The 16,344-nt window shown below is 36.1% G+C and overlaps 1 protein-coding gene across 3 annotated transcripts; it reads left to right on the top strand.

The window, feature by feature from the left end:
• The first annotated feature begins 3,933 nt into the window (after window positions 1-3,933).
• Window positions 3,934-12,635, top strand: LOC103937713 (ABC transporter G family member 25-like). 3 transcript variants are annotated; one of them, XM_048568670.1, is made up of 4 exons: window positions 3,934-4,164; window positions 4,569-5,385; window positions 11,411-12,162; window positions 12,302-12,635. In XM_048568670.1, the coding sequence occupies exons 1-4, from the start codon at window positions 4,060-4,062 to the stop codon at window positions 12,344-12,346; spliced, it is 1,719 nt and encodes a 572-aa protein (XP_048424627.1). In that variant the 5' UTR covers window positions 3,934-4,059; the 3' UTR covers window positions 12,347-12,635. The 3 variants fall into 3 exon arrangements, with proteins under 3 accessions (XP_048424627.1, XP_048424625.1, XP_048424624.1); XM_048568668.1 differs by having other exon boundaries at window positions 11,411-11,875; window positions 12,044-12,635; XM_048568667.1 differs by having other exon boundaries at window positions 11,411-12,635.
• Window positions 12,636-16,344: the final 3,709 nt, after the last annotated feature.

Consider the following 16,344-nt stretch of genomic DNA (forward strand, 5'->3'; position numbering starts at 1 on the left):
TCATCTTATTAGCCTTCTCGACGAACTAAGGTTTTACAAGTTACTACATTCGGCACATTAAACGTCGAGTGATTTTATGATTGGATACTCACAAGAAAGTTTTAGAGTTCGGCATTCTGACGGTCGAACCACATTTACCATCAAGACATACATCTCTTTTGAGTACCTATGTTCGTATAGTTTGGAGCCGGTTCGATATGCTTATACTCTTACGAATATAATCACCATGACCGAATCCGGCGCAGACGATTCGTGAACTTCGCAAAACTAGTAGCCTTGTCTTCAAACTTGAGAACCCGAAGGCCGAGACGTGTTCCTTCCTCGATCGCAGTTGTAAGATCAAGAATTCAGTAGTGCGTTCAACGCAACATGAACAAATTTTACTCCTCAGTCGAGCTCGGCCGACGAGTTGGCATGGCTCGCATCAACCGAATAATTAGTTACTCGGCCTACGCGCCACCTAGGCTTTGTAGTTTTTAGGGTCAACAATAATGCAGGGGTATTCTCGTTATATAAACAGTGTTTTTTTAATAATTAATTCTTTTTGTACAATTTTTTTTTGATAATTAGTACCTCACAATAGACTAGTAATAATGTTATTTAATCAGTTGTTTATTAAATATTATTTTCTCTATTTTTAAACACATTCAAAATACCTTAAGAGAAGTGTGATGCCGGTTATAAAAAAAGTCTTTCGCACTAGTATAATAATGTGATTCAATTAGTTGTCAAATTATTATTATTTTTTTTTTTTTTGAACAAGCAATATTATCTACACTAAGGGAGAGGGGGTGGACTTAGCCTCACAATGGGCTAGCAATACTATGATTCAATTAGTTGTTTATTAAATATTATTTTCTCTATTTTTAAACACATTCAAAACATCTTAAGAGGTGCGTAGTGCCAGTTTTAAAAATAGTCTTTCACACGCACATAATAAAGTGATTCAATTAGTTGTCAAATGATTGTTTTTTTTTTTTCCGAACAAATGATATTATCTACACTAAGGGGGAAGGGGATGGGCTTAGCCTCATAATAGGCTAGCAATAATGTGATTCAATTAGTTGTTTATTAAATATTATTTTCACTATTTTTAAACACGTTCAAAACATTTTAAGAGATGCATACCGCCGGTGAAAAAAAAAGGTCTTTCGCACGCACATAATAATGTGATTCAATAAGTTGTTTATTAAATATTATTTTTTCTATTTTTAAACACTTAAGGAGTGCGTAGTGCTAGTTATAAAAAATGTCTTTCATATGAGCATAATAATGTGATTCAATTAGTTGTCAAATAATTTTTTTTTTTTTTGAACAAATGATGTTATCTACACTAAGGGGGGAGGGGGTGGGCTTAGTCTCACAATGTGCTAGCAATAATGTGATTAAATCAATTGTTTATTAAATATTATTTTCTCTATTCTTAATGTAAATTCAATAGAATGTAGATGAAAATTGAAAGACCAATTTTATTATGTGGATTGAGCTGCTTTAATTGGTTTATGAGGGGTTTCTTCTAGCATGATCTAATATTATTCATTTACTTCAAATATTTGACTTTCTTTTTGTCATAAAAAAATTATTGAAGCAATTCACACATATAAATACATTTAAAACGAGTAAGTCGTGCCTAGCATGTTGTGATTCAAAAAATGCATTTTGCACGTACGTGAGCGCGTGCATAAAGGCTAGTATACATATATATGAACAAAAAGTGAGATCGAGCCCATGACTATCCCCATTTTCTAAAAAAATAGAGATTCTTTTCCTTAAACCGATCCCAGAAAGACTAAAAAAAAAAAATCACGTATTGGTCCGGGCAAACGGATGTCCGTTATGAAGACAACAACTACTCCTAATGGAACACTTACCTTCCTCCATTGCACACACACAGCTAGTTGAAATGTGTAATGACAATGAGAAGACTGAAAGCGAGATTGTAGGCGAGTTGGTGAACGCGGATCGCAATTCATCATAGTAAATCCGCCTTGTGATTGGTTCGCAGAGACCAAGTCAAACTTTCAATCAAAACTATAAATAGATAGGTGGTGGCATATAGTCAAGATATATGCCCCCTATGCGGGTCCTAAGAAATCCTGCCTTTAAGGGCATGCACATTATGTCTATATATAAGACATATGTAGGACGATGAGGTGTAAAATGAAGGTGTCTGCCGCTTTCTGAAATATCTCCCGGTTCTCCGTTGTGCTTTTGGTGTGTAACAGCGACCGTATTTCAACGGCCTATGTATCCTTGAGTTGAATGTTGCATAAATAACATTTTTCATGTTTTCATCATCTACACAAGTTTCATATCTTTGACGCCTACCAACACCATCCACTACTTAATTATATATATACTTTAATCTATACTAGTTATACAACATATTGAAAACATCAAATACAAACAAAAGTTAAGTTTTTTTTTTTCTAAGTTACAGTTGCGATCCTAAACTGTTTTCTTCAACAAAAAAAAATGTCACAAAATCACCCAATCTGCCTAGACTCACCTAGGTCTAGTTAACCCCACTCATCCTATTTATGTTCACATAGGTAGGTTAGACGGGCACCTAAGTAGGTTTAGGCATACAAGACGAGTGCCTAACCAGTCTAGACACTCATTCTAAATTTTTAATTGCTTAAAAATTAATTATAGCAGTGATCAATGCCTAACACCTAGACAAAGCTTCTCTCAGCATCTAATCATTTTTCTCTCCCTTATTCATTCCAGATTTCCAAAGCTTATATTTCTCCTTCCAAATGCACTTTTGTCACAACTTAAACAGTAATTGCTCCCTCTCTCTCTCTCTCTCTCTCTCTCTCTCCCCTATGTATGTGTGCTCTTTCCAACTTAACAGCATCTGATCATTTTTCTCTCCCTTGTTCATTCCAGATTTTCAAAGCTTAGTTTCTCCTTCCAAATGCACTTCTTCACAACTTAACAGAATTTGCTCCCTCTCCCTCCCTTGTGTATGTGTGCTCTTCCCAAAACCAATTTTTTATAGCTTGGATATCCATTTCGCACGAGAGATTTTTTTAATGTATAGAAAATACGGTTGCATCTCGAAATGAAGAAAAAAGCACTAAAAGACTATGCTTTTGGAGGAGGATAGGCATTTGGGATCGTTGTCGCTAGAGATTGAACTTAGTGCTAGGCTTCCGCTTTTGGTCTGGGCCAGGTGATGAAACTGAATGTACTTTGGTTAGTCATTTTGCTTGTATCGACTTCCATCTATCTCTCTGTCCCTGGTCCTTTCAAGCATAAAATAAAACCAGTTTGATACAAGTGTCATAATACAAATGAATTTTTTTTTTATCTATTTCCTAATATAATGAAACTTGATACACTGAGTCCTGTTTTTGGTACATAAAAAAATCTCTCCGGTCTTACGTATTCAATTGAAAAGAAAACACAAAAGAAAAAGGAAAAGAAAGAGAGAAAAAGAATCAAAGAAAAAGAAAAAGATATATGAAGTGGGGGAAGGAAAAGGATCCTAGCCGGATTCTTTTCTTAGGGATCTCGGAGATTTCGTGATCGTGATCATGATCGTTCATCGTATATCGTGTGGTCAGAAATCATTTAAAATTTAAAATATAAAATTAAATATAAATAATACTTAACAAAAACTGACCGTACGATATATGATGAACGGCTACAATCATAGGAGCCTCGAAATTTCCAAAAAAAAAATCCGGTGAGGATCCCTTTCGGTGGGGGTTTGGGGGGGGAGGGGGGGAGGATATCCATGTTCATCATTCTTTATACTTTTTCCATGAATCCTTCTCGAAAAGCTGCAAAATGTTGCACGGAGCTGCCACGTAGCACATATGTTGTGGGTATTTCATTTTGACGTGGCAGTGCAACCCCCCACCCACCCCAAAGACCTCCACCTTACCCAACTACATAAATACCCTCTCTTGTGCCCCCTTGGCCCTTCACTTGCTCTCTCATATGCTTCTCTCTCTAATCTCTCTCTAAGTCCTAAGTTCTAGACATATGCCCCTATTATTACTTCAAATAACTATTAACTAAGAAACTATATATACAGTAGCAGCAGAGATGGATTTTAATGGTGGAGATCAAACTCCCAACGGATCAGATCACTCACCGGATCACTTGCCCTCCTTAATCTCTTCCTCCAATTGCTTTCCCATCACTCTCAAGGTAACAATTAACAATATTCGCAACTGCATGTCACGGTTGACCAATATTTGAAATTAACTTGACTCTACCTTAGCTAGTTACCTATTTTCACACCGGAGGAACAATAACCAGAGCAACAACCCCAACAGTTTGGAAGATATCTTCAGAAAAGATTCTTATACAACATGTCCATCTTCCTATGCACCACGGGGTCTACGAAACTTATGGACAGCCATACTTCCTTCTTTTATCTAAAGACGAAAGAGAAAATACAACAATAAAAGTTAACTTTTATTAAATAACCATATGTAGTTTGATTTAAAATCGAGTTGACGACAATTTTCTTGACTGTACGTACTAGTGCTTAGTTCACATACAAATATATATGTATGCTGCTTATGATGATGATGATGGTGATGATGCAGTTCGTGGACGTGTGTTACAAAGTGAAGATAGACAACAAATCACAGTACAGAGAATGTTTGTTTGGTCACAAGGACAAACCCGGACAAGAAGAACAAGAACGGACTATTCTGCATGGAATCACTGGAATGGCGTCCTCCGGAGAAATCCTAGCCATTCTCGGCCCATCAGGAAGCGGGAAATCAACGCTCCTCAACGCCCTTGCCGGCAGGCTCAACCGCAAACATCAGGGCACCGTCCTTGCCAACGGTCGAGCCCTTACCAAAACCGTCCTCCGTCGGACCGGCTTCGTCCCTCAGGACGACGTTCTCTACCCTCACCTCACCGTCCGCGAAACCCTCGTCTTCTGCGCCCTCCTCCGGCTCCCTCGCACCCTCTCCAAAAAGGAAAAAGTCTCCGCCGCCGAGTCCGTCATTTCAGAGCTCGGCTTGCACAAGTGCAAGAACACCATAATCGGCAACACCTTCGTACGTGGCGTGTCGGGAGGGGAAAGGAAGAGGGTGAGCATAGCGCACGAGGTGCTGATGAATCCAAGCTTACTGATTCTGGACGAGCCGACGTCGGGTCTGGACTCAACGGCGGCGCACCGGCTGCTAAGCACGCTGGGGTCGCTGGCTCACAAGGGGAAGACGATCGTGACGTCGATACACCAGCCCTCGAGTCGAGTGTATCAGATGTTGGACTCGGTGTTGGTGCTGTGCGACGGAAGGTGTTTGTATTTTGGGAAGGGGAGTGAGGCCATCAACTACTTTGGATCTATTGGCTTCGCGCCGGCTTTCCCCATGAACCCTGCTGACTTCCTCCTTGATCTCGCTAATGGTATGTCACCTTTTCCTACCTTTTAATTATTATTTAAGTTAAATTAATTTCCTAGCTTACTTAAATTCTGCCAAAATCTGATGTTTTGTTTTTTATTCTTCAACTCAACAAATGTTGGTGTGTAACTAAGATTTGAATAATGTTTTCTAAACTAAATTTGCAAATTAAATAATGTGTCATCAATAAAAAATAAGTATACTAATTAACAATTGAGTAATAATCCATCATCAACTTCCACGTCATTTTGATTCGAAACATTTCTTCATCTATTTGCAAGCTAGCTCCCTCACTTGTGAACAACTAAATTGTGTTCGACATAAAATATGTATGGTCATTAGAGTTCCTAAACCTAGCGCTAATATCATAAATAAAGTTATGATTTCAACATAGAAATAATTGGTTATACTGGAATAGTGGACAAATAGAATGGTGATTGGGGTGATCCAAACATTCAAAGTCAGTCTCAGTCAGGAGTCGTAGAGAGAGACCAGACATATATATGTGGGGCAATTACTTCTCCATACTTAGGATGTGAGTTACTGCTGTGGATCGATGTACTGATTGAATGTGTTATGGACTTGTATCATGGTTATATATTATATGGTATGGGTGCTGGGTCGCTACATTCTCATGGCTGCGTCCTACTTATCGAGGGTGTCACGGCGCATTGATCATTAACTGCCACGAGTCCACAACTTAGGTTGTCAAGTAGCTATTTGTGCTTAATTACTAGTCTTCTTTAGAGGAAGAAGCTATTTGTGCTTAATTACTAGTCTTCTTTAGAGGAAGACAAGGCATTTTTTAATTCTTAATCTTGATTTTCGAGTCTCAATTACCGTTACCCTTGTTAATAAACAGACATTTAGCAAGGGCAAATCCAGATTAAATACCAATTTTAATAAAGAATTTAAAAACACAAAAACCAATTTTAAGAAAACGACCAATTCCTTCTCATTTGATTTGGATCAAGTCACAAAATATAGGCAAATACTCTTATAAGCATAGGAACATTTATTTCCTTTCCTATGCACATGACCTACATACCACTGATTCTTTTGCCAGAAATTGTCGCCAACAACAATCATTGGGGCCGAAAATATTTTCATGTCACCGAAACAGTTCAAGTCACTTTTTAACAGTAACTTAAAAAAAAAAACAATATGTGCGACATTTTCATGTGCAATTATGTTTTTTCGTGTTGGTCCATTTTTCTTTTTTTACTTGTATACACAATAAAATTATAAAATTTATGGGAAAATTTATTACTTAATATGTTTCTTTAATATCATTGTTGGATATTGACATTGAGACTAGAAAGTTTGATTGACAGGTCTCTAAAATTTGATTGTCTGTTCTTCAAAAATTTGTTCAACCAATCAAAGGAAAAAATTATCCAGTCGAAAAATGGGATAGAATTGAATGGCAATCGTGTAATTATATTGTATTATTTTAATATTTTATACAATTGTTTTGATTGATTTTTTTAGTTGTCCCTATTCTAAAACATGTTAGTTAAAAGTTTTCTTAGTATTGGTATTTAACTAAAATATCCCTATTTAGTATTGGAAATTAATGGTGGTCATATTAAAAATGCTTTAGTGCTCTCCACGTGTCTGTTTTTCTTTAGACTAGCTGGATGATCTTTTCTTGAATTGGAGAGCTCGATCACTACTCTTGCCACACACAGATTTAGATCCTCTTCGAATCCCTTCATTCGGGATCATAGAGACCAATGCATCATAACCGTTCATCAAAGATTATATGATCATTATTTTTTTTATATCTTTCACATAAAACGAGATTACTTTACTTTTAAAAATATAAAAAGTATTTAATTGTGACCGTACGATATTTGATGAACGGTTATGATACATTGATTCCCGGGATCTCCAGTAAAAGAATCCGAAGAAGATCTAAATCCCGCATACACAATCTCTCTCTCTCCCTAATGTTTTCTTAATGTTTTGACCTTTGACTGGTACCAGAAAAAGACTCTTTGTTTATTTAATCCTCACTGTCATCCTTTTAATAATAAATTAAACGTGTATAGAAACTTACCCATTGTATTATTAGAATCTGCTATTACGGTAAGCTCATTAGTTGGTTCTATGCAAATCATTCTATTTTTGTTTCAAAAATTAAAATAAAGACAAATCATTAGCAGGTGGGGAAGGATAATGCTTTATGCGGTGCAGAACCACGCAAAAATGGTTTTCATTGATGGATTTTGACTTGCAAAGTATTCCTAATTTAGTAGGAGGCGGATTAAAGAGGGAGACATATGCGGTATGGGATAGTGTGCTGAGGAACGAAATAATATAGTATGCAGAGTGGGATGTTAGCCACTACCACCATATATCATGTATCCTTTATTTCAACAGGGATTCAATTATCTACTTTATGGGCTACACGTCTTAATTTGGACCGTCCACTGAATCCCATTACTTGAATTCCCAATCAAGTTGACCTGTCTTGTTTCACTGAGGATAGTGGATCATGCATGCTATGTTGCTTCGTAAAATACAAGTTCCTTACGTCAGGAAGACAACCCTATCTCGCAACTTAAAAGAAAAAGGCACACGGCTAATTTCTATGGGGTAGGAACACCGACTGTCAATCTTGAGCTACAGTTCTGGGAACCAGGAAAATTTCTCTGTTCTAACATGTAGCCAACGGCCACGATGCTTCTACCATTTGTTTAAAATCTCGAAATTACTAAACTCACTCCACCATTAAAGGATCAAGTTTTAGCATGGAATTGTTTGAGAACCTAGAATATTGAAATGGGACTGGTTTATCGGCTTCAGTAGTTGTCAAACATTATCAGACCAACAGTTACGATAGTTTCGGTCTATTATTCAAGTTGCTAGTATTAGTGTTCGAAGAGAATATGAGTGGGGTTTGTCACACCCCTTTACAAGAGCTACACCTAAATAATACACAATTAAGCGTAGAACAAGTGCTCTTTGACTAGATATCTGGGAATTTTAATCCTTTTTATTCTTGTTTAAGGCAGAAAATGCTAAACTTTAGAGCATTAAATAAACTTAGAGAGGTTTCTTGTCCTTATTTAACTTTGCCTTTAATCTATTCCTAGGCAATAAAATGAGATATACATCATGGATTGAGGTGGAGAAATTGATGACGGAATTAGTGGCGCGAGAAACCATCAATTAGTTAAGGAAGCATAAACATTTGAAAGTTGGCGAATCATATCATTGTCTCTTTATTGAATTGGCTGATCTTCCTCCTCTTTGGTGAACCCTTCATATATGTTTATTACTGTTTTAAATTATCTATAAAACATATTCTCGATTGCCGCCTAATCTTAATCTTAATCTTAATAGATAGATTAGCCTATAGTTTCCATCATCTTTATTAAATGATATTAGTACTTATATAGTAGCATAAGACTGCAAAAATAGTATATATCTATATGTTGTTTTTATCGGGAATAATACTTGCGTCCCACTTTTGGTAAAACCTCTTTGATCTCATTTAACTGATTTTTCTTAGACGAACCGTTTTATGAGGAGTGACAATGAAATGATTTCTGAAATAACGTTACTTAAGGTGCAACTTTTAGGGCTAATTGTGTTTTATAACAATTTCAAGTATGTCCTCAATGATGCGAAATCACACAAAATGATATAATTATTTGATCATTTGATTAAAAAACAGTCGTTTTAATGTTTTCGTACGTAACCATGTATGTCAATATAGTTATCTATGTAAGATCATGGTATTTTTAACTTGAAATTATTGAGTAGGAATTTGGATAGTGGACTGGATATATAGTTCAATATCGTAACATGATTACAACAAATTTTCACCAGCATTCGTTTAATTTGGCCACTTTGAATAATTTAAGTGGTTTTCTTGGTCACTGTCTATGCCTTTTTTAGTTTGAAAATTAAAAAGTTCAAAAGTAAAATTAGTATAAACATTTCCACTAAATTAAATCAGAGTAAGTGGTGGCCACCCCTTTACTGGCAGCAGCAACATTAGTGGATGCTCACCTTGTTAACTTATTATTTGTTTGCACATGATGACACATATAGGCTATGCTTTCAACCATTAGATTATATAGATTATGTTTTCAACCATTAGATTATACGTAGTAGTATAATCAAATAAATATGACTATATGAGTACCACACCAAAATGTGCTATTCGGTAAACGGACCAATGTGATGACTGATGATCTAAAGTAAAATAAATAAATGGACCAATGTGATCAACCGCATCATAATCGGTAATTCCACTTTCTTTTCAATGTTTTAAACGAAATATTGAATCCATGCAGATAGCTATATCTATTTTCGATTATGTAAACAACACTTGGACCCTGACAAGTAAGGAAATATCATCCTTACACTTGTAAGGTGTCGATGAACTATTTATTTTATTGCTAAATGGTTTTATAATGAAACATCGTCTTCCTCATTGATATTACAATATTATTAGACTAGATTTAGGACTTGAGCATTTTTCATTGTTGTCATGATGATTATTTTTAGGAGAAATTAGGTTCTCATCCCTCTTTCTTATATTCCATTGATTAAAACCTTATTTCTTTGCAATTTTTTATCAAGGTCCTTAGGTTTTAATGAGTGTCATTATTTCAGTAATAAAATATTTACATATTAGCAAAATTAAATTAAATTTCTAAAATATATTAATTTAGTATTAGAAACGTTACGTTTGGTATATATATATATATTTATGGCTATACTTTGTAACATATACTTTTATTTTTGGTTTGTACCCAATTTTAATTTGCAACCCTTTTTTGAATCTGTACTAAATTTCTTTTTGGTTGTACCCATATATTAATTACTTTTTGTGCCCTTTTCTTTCAAAGGTTTATATGTAGTCTAGGGCTTTTTTTTTATTTTTTTTGGTACCCATTCTACTATATAAATGTACCACTTCTTTATATGTAAAATGTACCATTTTTTTTTTTTTTTTATGTAAAATGAACCCAATTTTTAATGTAAAATCTATAAATTTACGCCTTTTTCAATTTCAAATGTACCCTTATTTAAAAATATAAAATAAAACATTTTAGTTTGTGAAAAACTAAAAAAATCCGATAAGTGTAAGACGAATTATCAATCTTTGTAAGATTATAGGGAGAAATTAATACTAAAATTTAATATTTTGTCTTTCAATTAAAGTATTCAAATTAATAAAATTTTATTCTAAAATTTTGGTATAATAAAATTTCAATCAAAATAATGTATCCATATGAATTTTTGGGTACATTGCTATACAACTGATTTACAATTTTTTAACACTATGGATACATTCTTTTGCTATTTATGATTTCATATTATTACATTGTTTTTATTCATTTATTCAATAAAAAATTTTGAAAACTTTTTACTGTAGCCATTTCATATTATTACATTGTAATATAATGAGGGACTTTAAATCTAGAATTTATATGCCAAATATATATATACACACACAATATGGGATTATAAATCTCACAAATGTCAAACATATAGAAAAATACATATTAATATTGATATAATGAAGTTTTCAAAGTCAAGGGACTTTGATTAAAAAAAAAAAAAATTGAATACCATTAAAGTTTTAGTTAAAGAGTGTTAGTGATTAGGGACCGAATCCAAAGTCTTTCTTATTTTTATTATTAATATGAGAATATTAGGTTCGGCTATGTATCTTTTTGATAGACCACTTAATGGTTTCGATGAAGTTAATTTTCTAGATAATGAAAGTTTAGATCAATATAGTATGTAGATTTATAAAATAAAAATAAAAAGTGTCTTTAATTAGATACAATTTTATGCACACTTTGTTAAACTTCGTAATTAATGTTCTGCCATAAATTTGGGCAATTTCTTCAGCTGCAAAACATGGTCTTCAATTCTTGGGAGGATTGAAATTTTACCGTCTGGAATTTATCCATGTGTACTTTGGTGGGAGAACTATATATACCTTCCAAAAGAAGTGATTCAAATTAGAAAGTAACTAATTCATTGAACTATGTATGCAGGAGTGTGCCAACTTAATGGTCTAGGCGAAAGGGATAAGCCCAACATGAAAGAAATCCTTGTTTCCTCATACAATACCTTGTTAGCTCCCAAGGTGAAAGCTGAATGCTTGGACAATACCACTGCAGCAACAAAAGAAACGACTTACGTTCAGAGCCATTGTTCAAAAGAGCAGAGAACAAGTATTGGTGATAGTGTTTCCACTTGGTTCAACCAATTCCATATTTTGCTGCAAAGAAGCCTCAAGGAACGACAGCATGAGTCCTTCAACTCGCTGCGAGTTTTACAGGTAGTGGCCGGTGCATTGCTAGCTGGTCTAATGTGGTGGCAATCAGATTATTTAGATATCCAGGATCGTTTAGGCCTTCTCTTCTTCATTTCTATATTTTGGGGAGTCTTACCTTCTTTCAACTCGGTATTTGCATTTCCCCAAGAACGTGCCATCTTCATTAAGGAGCAGGCCTCGGGTATGTACACTCTCTCTTCGTATTTCATGGCTCGAATGGTCGGAGACCTACCGATGGAGCTTATTCTTCCTACAATATTTCTTGTCATGGCTTACTGGATGGCTGGATTAAAAGCCGACATGGGCGCTTTTCTATTAACATTGTTGGTTTTACTCGGCTATGTGCTAGTGTCTCAAGGGCTTGGCCTTGCTTTAGGCGCGGCAATCATGGATGCCAAACAGGCCTCCACGATAGCAACAGTGACAATGCTAGCTTTTGTGCTAACCGGAGGATATTACGTGCATAAGGTTCCGTCTTGTTTTGCTTGGCTCAAATATATTTCTACTACCTTTTATAGTTATAGGCTGCTAATCAATGTCCAATATGGGGAAGGTAGTAAATTATCATCCCTCTTGGCCTGCTCATCTCATGACCATGATCATGCAGGTGATCACAAAGCAAGCTGCAAGTTTGTCGAGCAAGATGTCGTAGGGCAAATTAGCCCTGCGACGAGCGTATGTGTCATGTTGTTTATGTTTTTCGCATATAGGTTAGTGGCTTACCTTGCATTGAGATGCAGTAAAGTTTGAAATAATTCATACAATAATTACTTGCATTTGGATTCCTTGTTCTTCGAAAGACCTCTTTAGTTGTAATTCTCTGAAATGGATGAATTTATTTTTCTCTGTGTTTGTTTGTACAAGTTGATAGATCGTATGTTAGCAACACTGTAATCATTCAATGGGATCGACGAAATGCAATAATATAGCAATCTTGTATATCTTAAAATGTCATATACTAATGAAGTTACATTGATGAATTAATTCATATATGTTACATTGTAGTTTATTTTTTGGTCAATACATATTTTAAGCACCTTAAAGCAAGCGATCTGTTTTATACACAATTCAAACTTTAGCCATACCACAAAGAGAAAGGTCATTCCGAATGTGCATGCGTAGGCTCCAAGGTTTTAAATGAAGCTGCGAGATATATCTATATATGGATTGAGGGCTTCCTTGCTTTCACCAATTTACGAATAAGCTATTGCTCTCCGATGCAATGGAAATTTTTTGGTGGAATAACTAAATCTTGGGGGCAATGGCCTATGTAAACAAAAACAATTTAGTTACACACCTGTCATTACTATACGCGAGACAGTATTACTATTGTTGGACATATTTGAAGTGCGATGAATATATACTCCAAATTATGTCCCAGAATATTTAAAAACATTGCTACTGCTTCTTTGACATAGATACTCTCAGCAGTCTCGCTAAGCATGTGATCCTGCTTGCTTTTGGTATTCCAGAGAAGCAAATCTTAATCGACCCTATGTTTGAAGGGGAGTGGATTTGAGAGCGAAAAATGAATGAAAGAATGCCAAACAGGCCGATCATTCCGCTAGCATCTTGCATTCGCGCCTCTGTTTGACTGGGCAGCCCAAGCCTAACCCATCCCAGTCTGTTCTAACGCAACTTACCCTTTCTTTCAAGACTTGGACCAATTAAGTTTTGAAAACACATACTTAGCAACTCGAAGGTACACAGCTTTAGTTCGATTATGTAACCTATTTACATATTATCGTCTTTGCTAATCCCAATCAGTTAATGACTCTCCGCTACGAAACCAGCAACAGTGCCAAGTTTGTATTGTAGCTATAACTGTAATGATGGTACCCAAAATAATCTTAATTTCTTCTTCATGTTTATGTGGAAACCTATATTTACAAAATATACGTGAAAACTATTACATTATTATTATTTTTTTCATCTAAAATGGTTTTTGAGATTGACATAATTCTTTACTTTGGTCTTTGAGATTTGAAATCGATAGAAGTGGTCCATGAGTTTGTCCACCATCAATTATTTTGCTCATTCCGTAAAAAAATCTTCACTAAATAAGGATAAAATAACAAAAAAATCCTCAATTTTTGTCAAATCATTTTGGACCATTGTTTCTTAAATTGAGGGTATTTTTGTGATTTTGGTCCTAATTTAACATAAATTTTCACAGAGTGGCCTAAATAATTGTTGGTGGTCAAACTCAGGGACCTCTTCTATTGATTTCAAATCTCTAGAACCAAAGTGAGGAGTTATGCCAATCTTGGAGACCATTTTGGCTAAAAAGCCTTTATAAAATAGAAAACTAGATTTTTTTGAGCAAAAATAGAAAACTAGTTTTTAATCTCTAAATAAGATGAATTTAGATTAATGCTTGGTACAATATTCAAAATTGAGTTTAGTCCCTTGGTTCTATTTAAATGTTAGCATTTATATTCCATGTTGTGGAGCAAAAAATAATTGAGAAAAATATGGAGGTGTCACGTGGATTCTAGGGTTAAAAGGACAAAATTACCCTCGAAGAATACCGGAACTCCTACGCACGAGCAGTGGACAATCATGACTCAATCAAGGTCAAAAGTGCTCAAAATAGGTAATTATTCAAAACATATTTCAACCATCCTCATCAAATCTTCTCCACAAGGTAACCTCCAAATCATTTCTTTCAAATTATATTTAGCTAATTAATTGACTCATTACCCAATTAATTTATTAATTAGCTAATAAATTGTGAATCACACCCAAAAAACCACCCAAGTGGCCGGTCCCCATTTCTCCTAAAGGGGCTGGCCACACCCCTATAAATATCACCTATTTTCTCCAAAAACCTAAATTCAGCACCCTTGCAAAATTCTCTAAATTTTCCAAACACATTTTCCTCAAAATTCTAACTTTGGTATCGGAGGTTCTTTGGCCAAAGCCCCCTCCCCCTAAATTCATCGTGGGCATGTGAGGCTCTTGGCCTTGACTAAGGTGTTAATTGTTTTGTAGGTGCAATTTTGTCCAAGAAGATGAAGGTGGAAATTTGCATCCACAAATTGGTGTTTTCATTGAGAGTCTTGATCAAACACTCGTAGAAGACTCTATCATTCAAGGTTTTTCATTTTCTTATTCATTTGTAGATTTTTCGTACGTTCTTATTCTTGGAATTTTTATTTCTAAAAATTCTTTGATAAAATGTAAAATAAAAGTACAATGGTAAGAGATTCGAAAACTTCGACGAACGGAAATTCCAACGTTCAAGGATTAGGACCGCAATGATCTACAAGGTTCAACACAATGATGAATGGAACGGTGCCACCCCCACGGGGCACCACTGTGGCAACCACCACGGCAGCCACCCTTGACAAGGTTCACGGTGCCACAACCACGATCCAAGTCGTGCCACTTCAACCTTTAAGGCCCAAGCTATAGTCAAGCCGACCTCAGCCGCTTAAGCTCAACACATTGCCAAACCGAGCCCTAGCCTCGCACCCACGTGCACCACACGCTGATCAACCTACTCCTATGGCCTAGCTTGTTCCTGTGGCTTTCCAAGCAGCCCAAGTTGGACCAAGATTAGTTCAACCATCTCAGCTTCAAATTTCAGGACCTAAGATCGAGCCTCAGGCATTTTCACCACATTTCTCTACGAATTTGACATTTCCTAACTCAAATCTCGCGCCCAGAGTTTACCGTCCCTTCCACTGCTTAAGGAGACGCATTCCTTTTGAGCTCTTTCAATCCAAATAACGAACATCACTTGTCTTGACAAGTCATAAAGTTGATGAGTGCCTTTGCACAACAGATGACGTTGGTGAATCAACTCTTGCTGCTCATCAAGATCCAACGTGCCCCAGACAAGGTGTCCCAAAATAGGACAAGGGCAGACGAAGAACCTTTCTAGCAGCATCTTGGCAAGTAGCCACACGACCAGCCACGAACCGAGTGTTCGAACAGTGTACACTCCTGACTAGGCCTCTAAGATAATGTATACTCCAGTCTAAGCATGTAGAAGAGCATGTACTTTCGACTAGGCCCACGGACGAGTATACATTCACAGTTGGGGCCACACTCTAATAATCAACATGAGCAGCCTTCTAGGCAAAACTTTCATTCACGACTAGGCCCGCAAGGAGCATTCTTTACATCACATCGGAGTAGGCAACATAACAGATGGAAAGAAGCAGTCACTCAATCCGGCTCAAGTTCTACTGGTAACCTATGAAGAATTCCTTCGCCTGCCAGGAACGGACCACATGTATCGCCACCGCCACCTAAACGAGTCGGGCACATAGAAGAACAGCCTATATCAGCAGGTCAAGATCGGGGATAGCTGAGAGTTCTGTTACCCCGACAAAGACAAATTCAGGAAGAGGTAGAGAGGCTCTTAAACGAGCGATTGCGTGATTTCCAACGCAATGAAATGGTTGATGAAGCACTACGAAAAAACATAATCAACATGAGCAGGCCATCATTCACAGATGAGATCGAGCAAGCAGAGCCTCCACGTAAGTTTAGTATGCCACATTTCATATCTTTCAAAGGAGATAGAGATCCGAAGAGGCACTTGAAGCACTACCGAAGCACAATGGTCCTTTATCGGAACAACGATGCTCTTATATGCAAGATATTCGCCACCACTTTACAAGGCGAGGCACAAGATTG

Source organism: the organism of the source record quoted next, unplaced genomic scaffold, assembly GCF_019419815.1.
Source record: "Pyrus x bretschneideri cultivar Hongxiangsu unplaced genomic scaffold, Pyrus_bretschneideri_v1 Contig49, whole genome shotgun sequence".
NCBI classification, from domain to species: Eukaryota; Viridiplantae; Streptophyta; class Magnoliopsida; order Rosales; family Rosaceae; genus Pyrus; species Pyrus x bretschneideri.

Bases quoted from the DNA above. Each gene is read 5' to 3' on its own strand.
- LOC103937713 (XM_048568667.1), top strand. From the start codon at position 4,060: ATGGATTTTAATGGTGGAGATCAAACTCCCAACGGATCAGATCACTCA. The intron at 4,165-4,568 runs GTAACAATTAAC...GTGATGATGCAG, and splicing joins GCTTTCCCATCACTCTCAAG to TTCGTGGACGTGTGTTACAA. The intron at 5,386-11,410 runs GTATGTCACCTT...CTATGTATGCAG, and splicing joins CCTCCTTGATCTCGCTAATG to GAGTGTGCCAACTTAATGGT.